At 54.4% G+C, this 13,745-nt stretch overlaps 3 protein-coding genes across 3 annotated transcripts; 1 reads left to right on the forward strand and 2 right to left on the reverse strand.

The window, feature by feature from the left end:
• Positions 1 to 169: 169 nt before the first annotated feature.
• Positions 170 to 4,325, reverse strand: HD553DRAFT_278195 (uncharacterized protein; the record flags this gene model as incomplete). Its single annotated transcript, XM_046178034.1, has 13 exons — positions 170 to 280; positions 351 to 818; positions 906 to 1,696; positions 1,760 to 1,836; positions 1,918 to 2,250; positions 2,323 to 2,502; positions 2,571 to 2,788; positions 2,854 to 2,971; positions 3,035 to 3,058; positions 3,123 to 3,271; positions 3,340 to 3,467; positions 3,532 to 3,891; positions 3,974 to 4,325. 13 exons carry the CDS (start codon positions 4,323 to 4,325, stop codon positions 170 to 172), a joined length of 3,309 nt encoding a protein of 1,102 aa, XP_046032796.1.
• Positions 4,326 to 6,298: 1,973 nt separating this feature from the next.
• HD553DRAFT_346149 (uncharacterized protein) lies at positions 6,299 to 9,842 on the forward strand (the record flags this gene model as incomplete). Its single annotated transcript, XM_046183171.1, has 4 exons — positions 6,299 to 7,482; positions 7,562 to 8,773; positions 8,851 to 9,333; positions 9,401 to 9,842. 4 exons carry the CDS (start codon positions 6,299 to 6,301, stop codon positions 9,840 to 9,842), a joined length of 3,321 nt encoding a protein of 1,106 aa, XP_046032797.1.
• A 59-nt stretch (positions 9,843 to 9,901) lies between these two features.
• On the reverse strand, positions 9,902 to 12,649 carry HD553DRAFT_346150 (uncharacterized protein; the record flags this gene model as incomplete). Its single annotated transcript, XM_046183172.1, has 4 exons — positions 9,902 to 11,098; positions 11,165 to 11,326; positions 11,390 to 12,384; positions 12,469 to 12,649. 4 exons carry the CDS (start codon positions 12,647 to 12,649, stop codon positions 9,902 to 9,904), a joined length of 2,535 nt encoding a protein of 844 aa, XP_046032798.1.
• Between the last annotated feature and the right edge of the window lie 1,096 nt (positions 12,650 to 13,745).

A 13,745-nucleotide genomic window follows, 5' to 3' on the forward strand; every position in this document is an offset into this window, starting at 1 on the left:
GTCGATATCAAAAACCGTCGTGAAAGCGTAAAACATGGGAAAGTGGAAGACAATAGCAAGCCGGAGCGATACTGATACTATGATACCCCCGAAGCCCAAGGTCCAGTGTATCCAAAGCGATTCTCCAGCGGTCCCCCAGAAAAGGAGAGCGACCTGTTCAGGTCGAAGGTCATACTCGTTGTTCGTTTGCCAGACTCGCCACGGTGATGCCCGCCCGGATTACCTTGGCGATCGTTGACAAGAGGTCTGTACGTCGGACGGGTTTCGAGACGAAGTCGTCCTACAACGGGGGCAGGGCAACCAGTGATCAGTCGGAAGTCCTCAGACGAGATCGATCCAGACAGACTCACCATCCCTGCGGCTAGGCACCGTTCCTTGTCACCCAACATGGCATGTGCTGTCAACGCGATGATCGGGACCCGTTTATACCCTTCCTGATCCTCCAAGTTCCGGATCATGCTCGTCGATTCGAGTCCTCCCACGACGGGCATCGAGACATCCATCAGGATGACGGCATAGGGCTTCTTGGCCAACATCGCGTCCCTGTACTTTTCAAACGCCACCTGTCCATTGTCCGCCACATCCACTCGGTGTCCGCCGCCCTCGAGCAGCTTGACGGCGAGCTTTTGATTGACAAAGTTGTCTTCCGCCAGCAAGATGTCGAGCGAGTTGTTCTTGCCCGGATCGGTCGGTTGTAACTGATGGCTCTCGAGTGCGGGCAAGAGGGCGCTGGATAGGTCCGCCATGTTGAGCGGGGTCGTGAAATAGGACGTGATACCCATGTCCAGGCACGTCTTGACGGGAACGGGGGAAAGGATCTCGTCCTCTTCGTTCGGAAGGGCGAGCAATCGTCGTCTCGATTCGGACAGGTGCAAGTACCTCGGGTTGTCAGGTCCAGGAGGAACATTGGTAGGCGCAAGCAGGACGATCGGCATGAATCGCAAGTGCTCGACCTCTCTCAGCTTTTCAGCCGTCATCAGAGTGTCCACAATGACGGCGTGGAAGGCCGGCGCCTTGTCACCGGAGATAGCAGGCTCCCACACTCCTTGTACAGAGTTGATGACGACCGGTTGCAAGTTGAGCTCCATCAATGTTTCGGGTATACGAGAGGTGTCGCCCAAAGTGTTGATAAAGAGGACGTGCCGTTTCGCCCACGGTGCCAATCGGTCCAAGACCTGCAGCGTCGTCCTGGCCGTCTTTTTGGCCATCATCGTAAAGTAGAAGCGACTACCCTTGCCGTAAATGCTCTGCACCCAGAGCTTGCCTCCCATCAAGCTGACCAGTCTTTTCGAAATCGACAGTCCGAGACCGGTTCCTCCGTACTTTCTCGTCGTCGACCCGTCTGCTTGTGCAAACGTATCAAAGATCAGGTCGAGCTTGTCTTGCTTGATACCGATACCCGTATCGGCAACGCAGAATTCCAGCTCGACGGCATCCTCGTAATCTTTCACGCATCGACAGCTGAGGGCGACTTGACCCTTGGTCGTAAACTTGACGGCGTTCCCGATCAAATTTGTGATGATCTGTCGCAGACGTAGCGTATCTCCGATGATGTGGTCCGGAATCGTCGGATCTACGTTGGCAATCAAGTCCAGACTGTTCTGAGCGGCCTTGACGCAAAGGGTCTTGAGGACGCCAAATAACGTTGTTCGGAGCGAGAACGGAATTTCCTCCATGGTCATGCGACCCGCCTCGACTACAGACCACGAAGCACAGAGTCAGTATAGATGCACGAGATCGACGTCCCGTTTTAACTCACTCTTAGAAATATCGAGAATGTCGTCGATAATGGTCAACAGAGACCCGGCTAATTGCGATACGATCATCAGATTCTCCCTATCGAATTGGTCCAGTCAGTCAACAATCAAAGGAAAAGAGGATAAAGCAGTTGGAAGAAGAAACGGCGCTTGTACTTACCTCTGCTGCCTCGTGAGCTCGGTTTCCAGAGTCAATACGGTCATTCCAATGATTCCATTCATGGGAGTACGGATCTCATGGCTCATATTTGCCAAGAACTCGCTCTTCGATCTGTTGGCGAGTTCGGCTGCCTGTCTCGCCTGCGTGTTCTTCGATATGGACTCTCGCAGCGTGTATACCATTTGATTGATCTTGGTCTTGAGCGAATCCATTTCTCCACTGGCCTCGACCGTGATGAATTTGGTGAAGTCTCCGTCGGTTGCCGCGGCCGAAATCTGAGCAAAGGCTCGCACTTGACTTGTCAGGTTGGCAGCCATGGCGTTTACGTTCGTGCTAATGGGTCGAGAGTTATCGATATATTAGCCGACAAGCAAGAAAGGTCCAGCACACTTGTCGAAGACCTACGTGATCTCTTTCCACACCCCCTCGACGTCTTGCACTTGAGCTTGTATACCGAGTTTTCCTTCAAGACCCACTTGTTGGGCTACCCGGACTACCTCCGACGAGAACGATCGAAGCGAATCTACCATGCCGTTGACGTCGATTTTAAGCAACTGAATTTCCCCATGTACCACAACATCGATCCTGTTGAAACGACCAGAATGGTAAGCCAACTGTCTGATTCGAATACCGGAAGCGCTAGTCAGACGTACTTCTGCGAGAGATCACCTCGAGCGATAGCTCTCGTCACGGTAGCAATACCCCTGACCTGGGTCGTCAGGTTTCCTGCCATCAAGTTGACGTTATCGAGCAGGTCCTTCCATTCTCCCAAGGCGTCAGGTACGACGGCTTGACCTCCAAGACGGCCCTCAGTGCCGACGGCGATAGCGACCTTTGTTACTTCGGCTGTAAAGATTCGCAGTTGGGAGACCTGCGAAATAGAAATGCGTTCAGAGTCCGAATGTTGAACGATCTTGGAGCACAGTCGAAGCCCACCATTCCGTTGACGGTCTGCTTCAAGCTGAGGATCTCTCCGGCGCTTCGTTGTGTCGTCAGCAGCTTGGTCAAATCACCTGCTGCTACGGCACTAGTCACTTGGGCGATCTCTCGAACTCTACGTAACGATAGGGAATTAGCCATGTCTACCCTGGTATTCTGTATACGTCTCTGCACTCACTGCTCGGTCAAGTTTTGCGCCATTCTAGACCACCAGATTTGTCAGCTCACGAGACCCGATCCGACGTCAGAGGCAGAGCGTCACTCACTGATTGACGTTGGTCGTCAATTCCAACCAGACCCCGCCGACCCCCTCAACCTGAGCAGAACCTCCAAGAATTCCCTTGGTCCCTACCTCCAAGGCGACCCTCGAAACTTCTCGCGCGAAGACGGTCAATTGAGCGACCATGTTATTGACCTAATTTGAAGAAGTAGATTGCGAGATTGAGCGACGCGGAGCATATGAACGTCGAAAGTGCTACTCACGGTATCTTTCAAGATGGCAATCTCTCCTGCAGCCTCGATTTCGACCTTTTGCGACAAGTCCCCATTGGCGATGGCCGTAGCGACATACCCGATACTTCGCACTTGGTCCGTGAGGGACGAGCACATTCCTGCCGATGTCCACTTCCGGATAAGCCTGGAGTGCCGGATACTGACCCGTCCAGGACGACTCACGATTGACGTTCAAGACCAACTCGCTCCAAACCCCCTGGACATCAGGCACGTTCGCCGTCCGACCCAATTTTCCCTGACTTCCGACCTCGAGACTGACGATACTGACCTCGTCGGCCAAGTTTCGCAACATCTTGACCATGTTGTTAATGGTCAATTTGAGTTCGAGCAGTTCACCCTCGGCCGGGACCTCGATGGTGCGTGACAGGTCTCCCTTGGAGATGGCAGTGGTGACCTCGCTGATGGCCCTGACTTGTTGAGTCAGGTTGGCAGCGAGCTTGTTGACGACGAAAGTCAGGTCACGCCATGTCCCCTGGACTCCTTCGACGACGGCTTGTCCCCCGAGACGACCTTCCGTGCCGACTGCGATCGTCGACAAGCAAACGTGCCAGGTCGATCAGTCAAATCGACTTCGTACCCGAGAAGAAAACTCGCTGCGACTCACCCTCGGTAGCCACCCTCTCGACCTCTCCAGCGAAACTCTTCAGCTGATCCACCATCCCGTTGATCACCTCCTTTAACTCGCTCATGATCGGCCCTTCGACGGGAACGGTGATCTTGTTCTCTAGGTTACCCATGGCGACCGCCCTACATACCCTGGCGATATCCCTCACTTGCGCTCGAAGGAGTTCCAGCTCCTTTTCTGGCGAGAGGGGCGGGGAGGAGTCGGAGTCCCTTTCCCGGTCGAGCTCTGTCGACGGTCGGGTCGAAGTCGAAACGGTCAAGGCCGTTGCTGATGATGGCGACTGCGAGCTTGACCCGCCAGCACGACCGCAGGTCCTACACGTCTGATCCATGACCTCATTCCTCTGCCTGTCTTTATCGTTGGCCATCTCGGCCTCTTTCACCAACCCTTCTTCGACCGTCTTGACACCCTCTGGCAAAGGAGGCGTCTCGTCCGGTGTCAACATCGAGTTGGCTACATAACCCATCATCCCCCCCGTCCCCGGGGCCTGTAACCCCGCTGCCGAATTCTGGTTTGTATTCTGGTTCTGAATATAACCCTGAGCAGCCTTCAACTCGGCCTTTAACCGGTTGTTCTCTCTTTCCTTGATCCAAAGCCCGTTCAACAAGTCCACGGTTGCTAGCTCAATCTCGGTCTGACCCCGAGTTTTGCCTTGACCAGGGTAGAAGGGGAAGACGCCCATCTTGTAGTCGATCTCGTCCAGCGCATAGGAAGCTTGACGGGCTTCTTCGTCGTTCTCGGTGCTGCCGTCTACGATATGATGCGTCGGAGGCCGGATGGACGATGAGATCGATAGCGACTCGTTGTCGGTGGCAGGGATCATCACTTCCGGATCATCTCGACGTGCGTTCCGCTCGGTACTCTTCAACAAGCTCAAGAGGTGCCTATCGAACCCTCCTATTGATGTCGAATCGAGTACCGCTGTATTCGTTGTTCCTGTCCGTTCGCCGTTGTCAGGATTCGTCGAGGACGAGGTGGTCATGCGTGGGGCGGACAACATTTCGTCCAGAGGACCTTGCCGCGAAACGTTAGGTCGGCTGATGATAGAACTGGGAAGGTCGCCCCGAGTAGTATGGTCGATGTTTGTGGTGATGATGATGATGTGGTAGCTAGTATGAATTGTGCTCTGATCGAGATGAAGAGGGATGGAGAGGTTGAACGGATAAGGAGGATCAATCCGAGGTCGTGCCCGTATCGACCACGATGATGTTAGGTCCTCTGATGTCGATGGGAGAACGTCTGTCGCCAAAGGAAGGGGTTCTGTAACCTGTGCCACGGCGGAGCCAACGAGCTCGATCCACCACCGAATAGCCCAACGACGACGTAGAGGTCCTTTGATCGAATACGATTCGGGGGCCGGACAACAAGATCACGGATCAGAGGCCGAAGCGCTGTTGTCGAAGTCGGCTCGAGAATGTGAGACAGAAGTTCAGAAGAGGGATTCCGGGTTCGATTGTGATCCCGTACGTTCCGTTGTTGCAGTCGTTGTCGACGTCTCGTTTCGTTTGATCTCGAATTCCGCCGAGCTTCCAGCAGAAGAAGGATCGACGTTGTCGCTGATCGTCGCCGTCTCCTTGTTGTCCTCGTCAGTCTTGGGAGACGAGACTAGCTAAAGCGGGATAAAGCGAGGATGAGGTCGGCGAAGGTTACGGGGTATGTCGGTATGGCAACACGTTCGGATGAATATGGCGGTGCGATACGATAAGTGCTATACGTGATCCACCTCGGGCCGAGAACAAAAGGAAGAGACGAGACGACGAGAAACAAACGTGTCAGTCCGACCAGTTCGACCAGTAGCCAGCAGCCAGCAGTCAATTGCCACTCCGGGAGATTCGATCGTATGGATCCGGCAATTTCACTGCCATATGGCTCGTATAGAGGTCGTATCGACTTCACGTGATCGCTGGCGCTCATATGACGATCATATCATTGCCATACGAGCGGACATGAAAACGAGGTGATGTCCGTGTGTCATATAGATGTCGTATTGTGTTCGTTTGTAAGATGCGACCAAACGGGCCGAACAACAACGTTGCCTCGTCCCAACATCCTGCATGCTAGATGCTGCGAGACCTAAGATACCAACTTCGCTGCTCCAGCAATCTCGAATCCAGGATCCTAGCTTGATACACTCTACGTCCCGCATCTATCGATCTATCGTCGATCCAGACTTGTATAATCTCACCCAGCCTCTAGCAGCTGCCGCTCTCAAAATACCAATCATTCGTTCAACCTTTAGTCCCACTACATCCGCCTCGGCTCTCTTCGGTTCCTTCAATCCCATCCTCGTTTTTAGCTGGCACGATGCCACCTCCTCGGGAATGTCGGTGTCGGGAATGCTCCAAGTGGGAACTCGGCTTTCGTATCATCTCCTATACCTCCTGGAGGCGACACAACTCGGGGGTCGCAGTACAGCAGCGATTCGAGCTTCAACATCAGCCGTTCCAGGAGATTGAGCTAAACCAAGAGCCGATCGGTTCCAGGTCTCCCGCCAGCATATCCCCAGAGCCTCTCTTCGCCGACGAAAACTTTGACTACGATTTTGACCCAGACTCAGCGAGTGAGATCGAGCCTGCGGAATGGGACGCAGCCCTTTCAGACCAGCATTCAGACCATGACGGAGAACAAGCTGAACGGCTGGAAGATCCATTCGATCTCGATGAGGACGAAGGTAACGACGACGCTAACCAAGACGTCGAGCAAGTAGATGGTCATCGTGTGGTTCGTGTCGAGAGTTTAAGGAAACACCACGACCTCACTCCTGCGACCCGGTCCGCCTACATCACGATAGCATACGCCAAAATGTCTGGGACACCCGACCGGCAGGCCGATCAACTGCTTGAACAGCTAACCGCCACGGCTCAGATCGCTGTCGAAGCACGAGGAGGCGAACCGGAACCGGCCGGGCCAGACGATCTCGTAGACTACCTCGGTTCCGACAGTCGTACCACAAACAATTGGCGAACAGCAATGTCAAGGCTCGGCGTCATTGGCGACAACTACATCAAACGTTACATTTGTTGTCCTGACTGTTGGTGGCTCACGTCCTACGACCGGCTTAATGATCTGGATAGCGCTCGATGCGGTGCTCCTCTTAGCGATGCTCAGACGTGCGAGGGTTCAATCTATTCCACCATCAACAAGGCTAAAACTCCGATAAAGGTCGCACCCTACGTACCGCTCTCTACGTGGCTCGCTCTCTACATGCAAGATGCAGAATTCGTACGAAACCTGCAGCATTGGCGCGACGAGTCTCTCGGTGATTGGCAGCCCGACGTTCTGGATATCAACGATCCCGTCGTGCATCCAGATGAAGTCATGCGCGGTATTTCGGACGGCTCGGCGTGGAGATCATTCGCTGGCAATGTCTTGCGGTCGGTCTACGGCGACAACACTGTCCGGGACGAGCAGGTGGAAGACAATCCAGATCCTCTGTTCCGTCATACATATCTGGCGTACGGTCTCCACATCATCTTGAACGTCGACTGGTGAGTGGAACCTAGCGAATCAGCCTGGTTAGGGTGCTATAGTCGGACGAACCTCGTGTTGATTGCGCTGGTCGAATAGGTTTCGAGTCAAAAACATGCCTGGATACTCGGTAGGCGCTGTATATGCCTCCATCGCCAACCTCCCCCGCCATATGATGTTCCGCAAAAAGTGGACGGCGTTGTTGTGCGTAATACCAGGCCCTGAGGAACCTTCTCTGACGTTCTTGAACAGAATCCTCGAGCCCATTGTCCGAGATTTTCGACACTGCGAGGAAGGGCTGTACATCCCTACGCATCCGATTGGCAAGACCGCTATGGGACGGGGCGAAGATCTCGAGTTGGTGAGCGCTCGTCTCTTACTTACGGCCTGTGACCTCCCCGCTACAAAGAAAGTGATCGGTGCCGTCAGCCATGCCCACGGCAAGCATCCCTGTCATCACTGCGGGATTCCGCTGGTCGACGTCAATACCGCACGAGGATACGATTGGCGTCACTTGCCGGCAAAGGAAGTCAACCCGGAGGCCTTGCTACAGCAATCTTTCCACCACGAGGACGCCGAGTCTGGACGTACTGCGAAAGCGATCGAAGACAGATTCGGCGTTCGATTTTCTATCCTAAACACTCTGACCGGGATGGCACACTCCAAAACGGCGCCAGTGGATCACCTTCACAATTTATACCTGGGATTGGTGAAGTCGTTCGTCAACACTCTATGTGATAACGACATGTTTGAAGGGGAGCTCGAGGGCGTCTCTCGAATGGACTTGTTCGCCCAGGTTTTTAACAAGGCCCAGTATCCGGGACATCTAGGCCGTCTTCCCTCGAATGTTACTAGACAGGTATTCGCTGGACGTGCAGCTGGATTGAAGGCCGACCAATGGAAGCGAATCTCACAACTACTCGTCCTGGCGCTGTCGATCGCGTGGCGAAAGGAGGACTCCGATGGCATAGACGACGTCGACCTCGATCCTGAGGTCAAGGCCGAAGACGGTCAACGAGAAGACACGCCAGGTTTTGAGATCCAGCGTGGACCAGCTGGCCGACCTCGCAAAAAGAAGAAGCAGAGGAGATCTAGGGAAGGCGAGGACGATGTTCCTTTCAGACGCAACAGAGCGCTCTGGTACGCTGCTGCAGTTTCGCTCTGCAGCGGAATCCGGGTGCTGGATTCTCATTTTATCAGCCTCTCGGATGCACAAGATGCGACGGAGGACTTAGCGATTTGCGCTCGAACGGTGCTTTGCCTTGGCGGAAAGTTGACGATCAACTGGCATAACGCCATGCATTACGCGGAGTGAGTGATCCTTCCCTGTTCGGCGGTAGCTCCAGACCAGTCATCTAACTCTACCTCGCTCTCGGCCATGTCTTCAGCCACGTCAAGCTTTACGGACCGATCTCAGGATTCGCATGTTTCGCATTCGAGAGGAATAACGGCAGCCTAGCCAACGTCAACCACAATACCAAGGAACGCGATATACCCACCACCCTGTTGAGAGCATGGATCAGGGAGGCATGTCTCGCCGCTCTACTCCACAACCCCGCTCCGGATATCACTCCCACCGAAAGGCGAGCGATCGAGAGGTTGTTGGCAGATAAAGAGAAGGCACGTGGGACAGTCATGCTCGCCGAAGTCCGAGAAGCCAACCGCACTGCACGACTTCCACCCCCTGTCAAAGTAGGCGTGGACTTGCGCGTTCACGATCAAGCATACGCGGCCCTGCTGCGGTACGTGACGTTGGCTCACCCCGAATATCGATTCGTCGGGAACCTCGCAATGCTAGACAGGAGACCTTATCTGCCCGCAAGCTCGGAGCGTTACAGCCTCCACACTCATGTGGTGTTCCACGGCTTCAAGTAGGTACCCGTCCATGTCCTATGCTCTCGTACGTTACCCGACAACTGATCGTTTCCAACGTACTAGATTCTGCTCTGCACTATACAACCGCAGTGTACGAGATCAATTCGCACTGGCAACGGTAACGGAGGGTACCAGAGATCTCGTTCGCCTACGCCTGTTCCTAACAGCCACCCTCGTCGTGCGGGACATGCCTCAGCTGGACCTCGAATTGGTCTTAGTGGATGTCTATCGACCAGCCGGACCGGACTCATATCCATGGAGCTATAGGAACATCGACCTTGGTTACAAGGTCTATCACCAGGAAGCTCTTCCCGAGGCCCGGTTCATCCCCATATCTGCACTGAGTGCATCGGTCATCACCTCAAAATCTGTCAGCTGCGCAGATGGGAACGTCATCGTCGCCGTATCCTGTGATCGGGACGGCGAGGAGCCAGAGTTCTGGCTCGAATCGGATGGGCCTCAGGACGACGCGGCTGCGATTGGCGATCATGAGAATCTAGCCTGACATGACATTAGGTTGGCTATATACATCAGACCAAACGGCGCTTCTAAACAATTCAAACATCATCGACCGGGAGGAGCGCGGGCACCGGAACTGCTGGCTCGGTTGTTATAATCAAAGAAAGGATCCCCGGTGGATTCGTGTGAGTAAGTCTTGGTGGATGGGTCGCATTGTTCGTAATTGATGAACTGGTGTTGGGGACCAGGCAAAGGAGAGCGACCACCCCCGTTGAACGGGAGATGCTGGGCAGGACCTCCGTTCAAAGGCGTGGACATCATGGTGGCGTAGTGGGAAAGAGTCGAGGTTGGGGGTTGAGGTTGGTAGCGTGAATTGTGAGTAGGCTGGGTGTTCTGTCCGCCGTTTTGTTGGAGATGTTGCCATTGCTGAAACTGCATCATCATTTCCGGACTGATCGGATTCGAAGTTGGCTGAGCGGGTAAGTGAAAGCGCTGCTGCTGCTGCTGTTGCGCAGGCTGATGATTGGAGACATATTGAAAGGGCGTGGCAGTAGGACGGGAGTACGGGTCGGGATTGTGCGGTGCGTATGCCTGTCCCGACATCCAGGTGGTGTTGGACAAGCCCGGCTGATCCAGACCAAGTGTAGTTGCCGGGGGCGGGGACTTGTAACCCTCTGTATCGGTTCCGCCGTCGGGACTGAACGGGTAGGTCGTGGACTCCGAGCCGGTGCCGGTATCGTTGGGGGCGGCTCTCGCCTTCTTGATGGTACGTTGGGCGGACTGGGCGGCACGGGCTCGGTGAGGGTTGCTGGGACCGGCAGTTGCCGATTGAGATCGGTCGGTATCGGTAGGCTGACTAGACCCCTGTCGGCGGCGTTTATCTCCAGCAACAGCCTTGGAAGCCTTCTTGCTTCCGGCAGCGGCCTTCTTGCCTCCAGCAGCAGCGACCTTGGCTTTCCTGGCTTCGTTTCGAGCCTTCTGCAAAACCCAGGGATGGTTCTTGTACCATTCGAGCTGCTTGACGTCTTCGAACGAAGTCGGTACGTCAACCGGGACGATGTTCCGAACAGCATCCTCGTTCTCGGGATCCTCTAGGAAGGCGCTGGTGAAGATCCATCGCTGCGGGGCCTGATGTAGGAAGCTGTGATTCGGGACGGGATACATCTGGACGACGCGGGGCTCGAAACCTTCGGGGTACGACTCCTCTGCTTCAAAGGTAGGTCCGCTAGGTGGTTTGCCGCCTTGACGAGAGCCCGCACTGACGACTTTTGTGTCCTTGATAGTGTTGTACAGCTTCATGAACTGAACGTCAAAAGGTTTCGTGGGTGAGTGGTGATTATAGGAATGGCCCTCGACTGGTCGACTGACCTTCTCCGACAGAACCGGTTTGGTATTGGGACGATACCATTTGGTCTCGTCACCAGAGATGACAGGATACAACGCCGGCAACCAGTAACAGCATTCCAGTCCTTCGTATTGGGGCGAGGAATATGCCGTGAAAGTACGTCGGTTCTGCATAAGTTTCTCCATCTGGACCGTCCAAGGTTCAGCTTATACACGCCTGGCAAGTGGGAGGTGCGAAAAGGTACTCACTGCCGTCAACTTGCTCCGGACCCCATTCGACTTGTTCTCCAGGTAAGCCTCATACTTGTCGTCGTTCGACTCAATCTTCTCCCTCAGTGTGTCGATCTCTTGCTGCAAGCTGATGATATCTACTGTCGCGCCTCCCTCCTCCTCCAAAGCCTGGAGCTCTTCCTCCTTTGCCGCCAGATTAGCTACGGCCGCAGCTCGAGGTCCGTCTTCACCTCCCGTTCCCCAATCCTTGATCGCTTGTTTTCTGAAGGTCGACTGATGCTTGGCGAATTGCGCCTTAATCGCGGACCAGTACAGATCTGTTGCATCCTTGTACTCGAGGATCGAGGCCCGATTGGTATCGTATGGAAGGGATAGCGACTCTCGTTGTTCGACAACGGCGGCGATCACCCTGAGACTCTGGTTATGATTGTGAGTCGATGTTGGCTCTTCCAGGTAGTTCCAGCGCATATCGTCTCCTTCGCATCGATCGGATCCTACGGACGGCTTCGCCTGGCCGTAAAGAGCTTGGATGGCACTCTTGACGAGCCGGGAGATGTCCCTCTTCTGGGTCTCGGTCGGGGCGTTGCTGGGCCGAACCTCCGCATCCGTCGACGATCCATCTTCTCTCTCCTTCTCCTTCATATCTGCCATCTCTTGTTTCAACGACTTCAGTTCCTGATCTCGCAGCTCATCTTGCTGATCTCGCTCTCGCACATAGCTGTCGAATCGGCTGATTAGGGTATCCAGCTTTGTTTGCAACGTGGTGAGTTGCGACTGTACGTTCGACTGGCTTTGAAGGCTGCTGATCTGCTCGTTCTGTGCTTGCTGTCCTTCTGTTCGCTGTTTCCTTCCTACGGTGGTTTGGGGTCTCATGGAGATTGGGAGGACAGAGGACGAAGAGCCGGAGTTCTGTCGAGAGATGGGAGTGGGTGTCCTTTGGGATGGAGAATTGATGGGAGGTAAGTCGCGATCGGCGAGACCAATCCGGTTGACCATAGAGCGTGCGGGTTGACCTAGAGTTATGTGGGCGTAGCAGTGCAAGTAGAAACATCAGCTGCGATCGATTGACGTTCCCCGGTAAGTCTGACTGCTCGTACCGTTGCTACCCGTTCTCGGCTGATCAGAGCCCGACGCCGACATCATCTCGTTCATGCGGTGATGGCTTGCTTGCACTCGTGCATTAGGAGACACTGTTTCAGAACGAGAGGCTGCCTCTGCCGACAGTGGGGAGGGAACATAGCCAGTCGATGTGAGTTGACCGCCAGGTTGCGGGGCCATGTCGACGGATTGGCGGGAGACCTCAAGGCCCAAAGGAGGGTAGCTGGCCGGCGATGCGCGATTTGTCGACTAGATTAGATTAGATATCTCGGTGTATTACGCAATTATATCGATTATACCGTAATCGGTTATCAAACTGGCCGTTCCGAACGGGAGCTGGTGGTATCGTGTGGCATATCGGTGGCGGAATATACATCAAAGATGGCAGGTTGATGAATCAGAATCGACGTCGTATTGTTGTGATCGAGGGGTCGTATGATGGTCGTATCACGTGATTTTAATGACGTGTCGAACGCGTCACGCGTATTTTACAGTAATACTCGAACTTTGGCACGTCATATCAGCCAGCCATTCTTTTATTGATATGTCGGCTATTTTCAAGCCATACGACGCGTATGGCGCTCAAATGACCGGACCCATATGAACCCTACTTCCGGAGTGCAATTGCAATCATAGCAGTACCGTGAGGCGAGAGGTGGATATCGCTGTAGCGCTGTAGGGATGCGAGACAACCGCAACCCCTCGGCTGTGAAGGTGAAAGGGAGAGAAGGCGCGAGGGAGGTCGATCACGAAGTAGCGCGAACTCAATGGCATGGCATGGTATGGCACGGCATCCTACGGCGTTTGACTCCTCGCAGCTTGTGGCTCTGCACATCAAATAAGATCAGCCTCAAGCAGCTGTAGCTAGCAGCTAGCAGCATCCCAGGAATAGAGCAAACCCTCTCGACGTTCTATCGCATGTGCGCATCACGTTGAACAGAATGAGCGCCCCTTTCGCTCGCTTGCCATAGCCGGAGTAGTCACCTCTCCCGATTCCCATGCGTGAATCATGCGTCCCGGATGGCAACCTCACAGCATGCAGCATGCAGTGACGGCGGACTTCGCATACAGGGTACAGCATAGATTTTTCGTAGCCCAAGCCGTGTCCTCCATCAGTGGCCAGTAGCCAGTGAACCTGGAAGCTGAGCGTTCACCTCGAGAAGGGAGAAGCTGACTTGTTTGGACCTCCGTCGATCCCGACCTTCCGAGTACCGATTTCCGGACCCATCTCGGCGTTTTGCCCTGATGGCGTCCTTCTTGTCTTCATTTGCGATCG

Source organism: Filobasidium floriforme (genome assembly GCF_021052385.1).
Source record: "Filobasidium floriforme strain CBS 6241 chromosome Unknown HD553scaffold_28, whole genome shotgun sequence".
In the NCBI taxonomy this organism is placed as follows: domain Eukaryota; kingdom Fungi; phylum Basidiomycota; class Tremellomycetes; order Filobasidiales; family Filobasidiaceae; genus Filobasidium; species Filobasidium floriforme.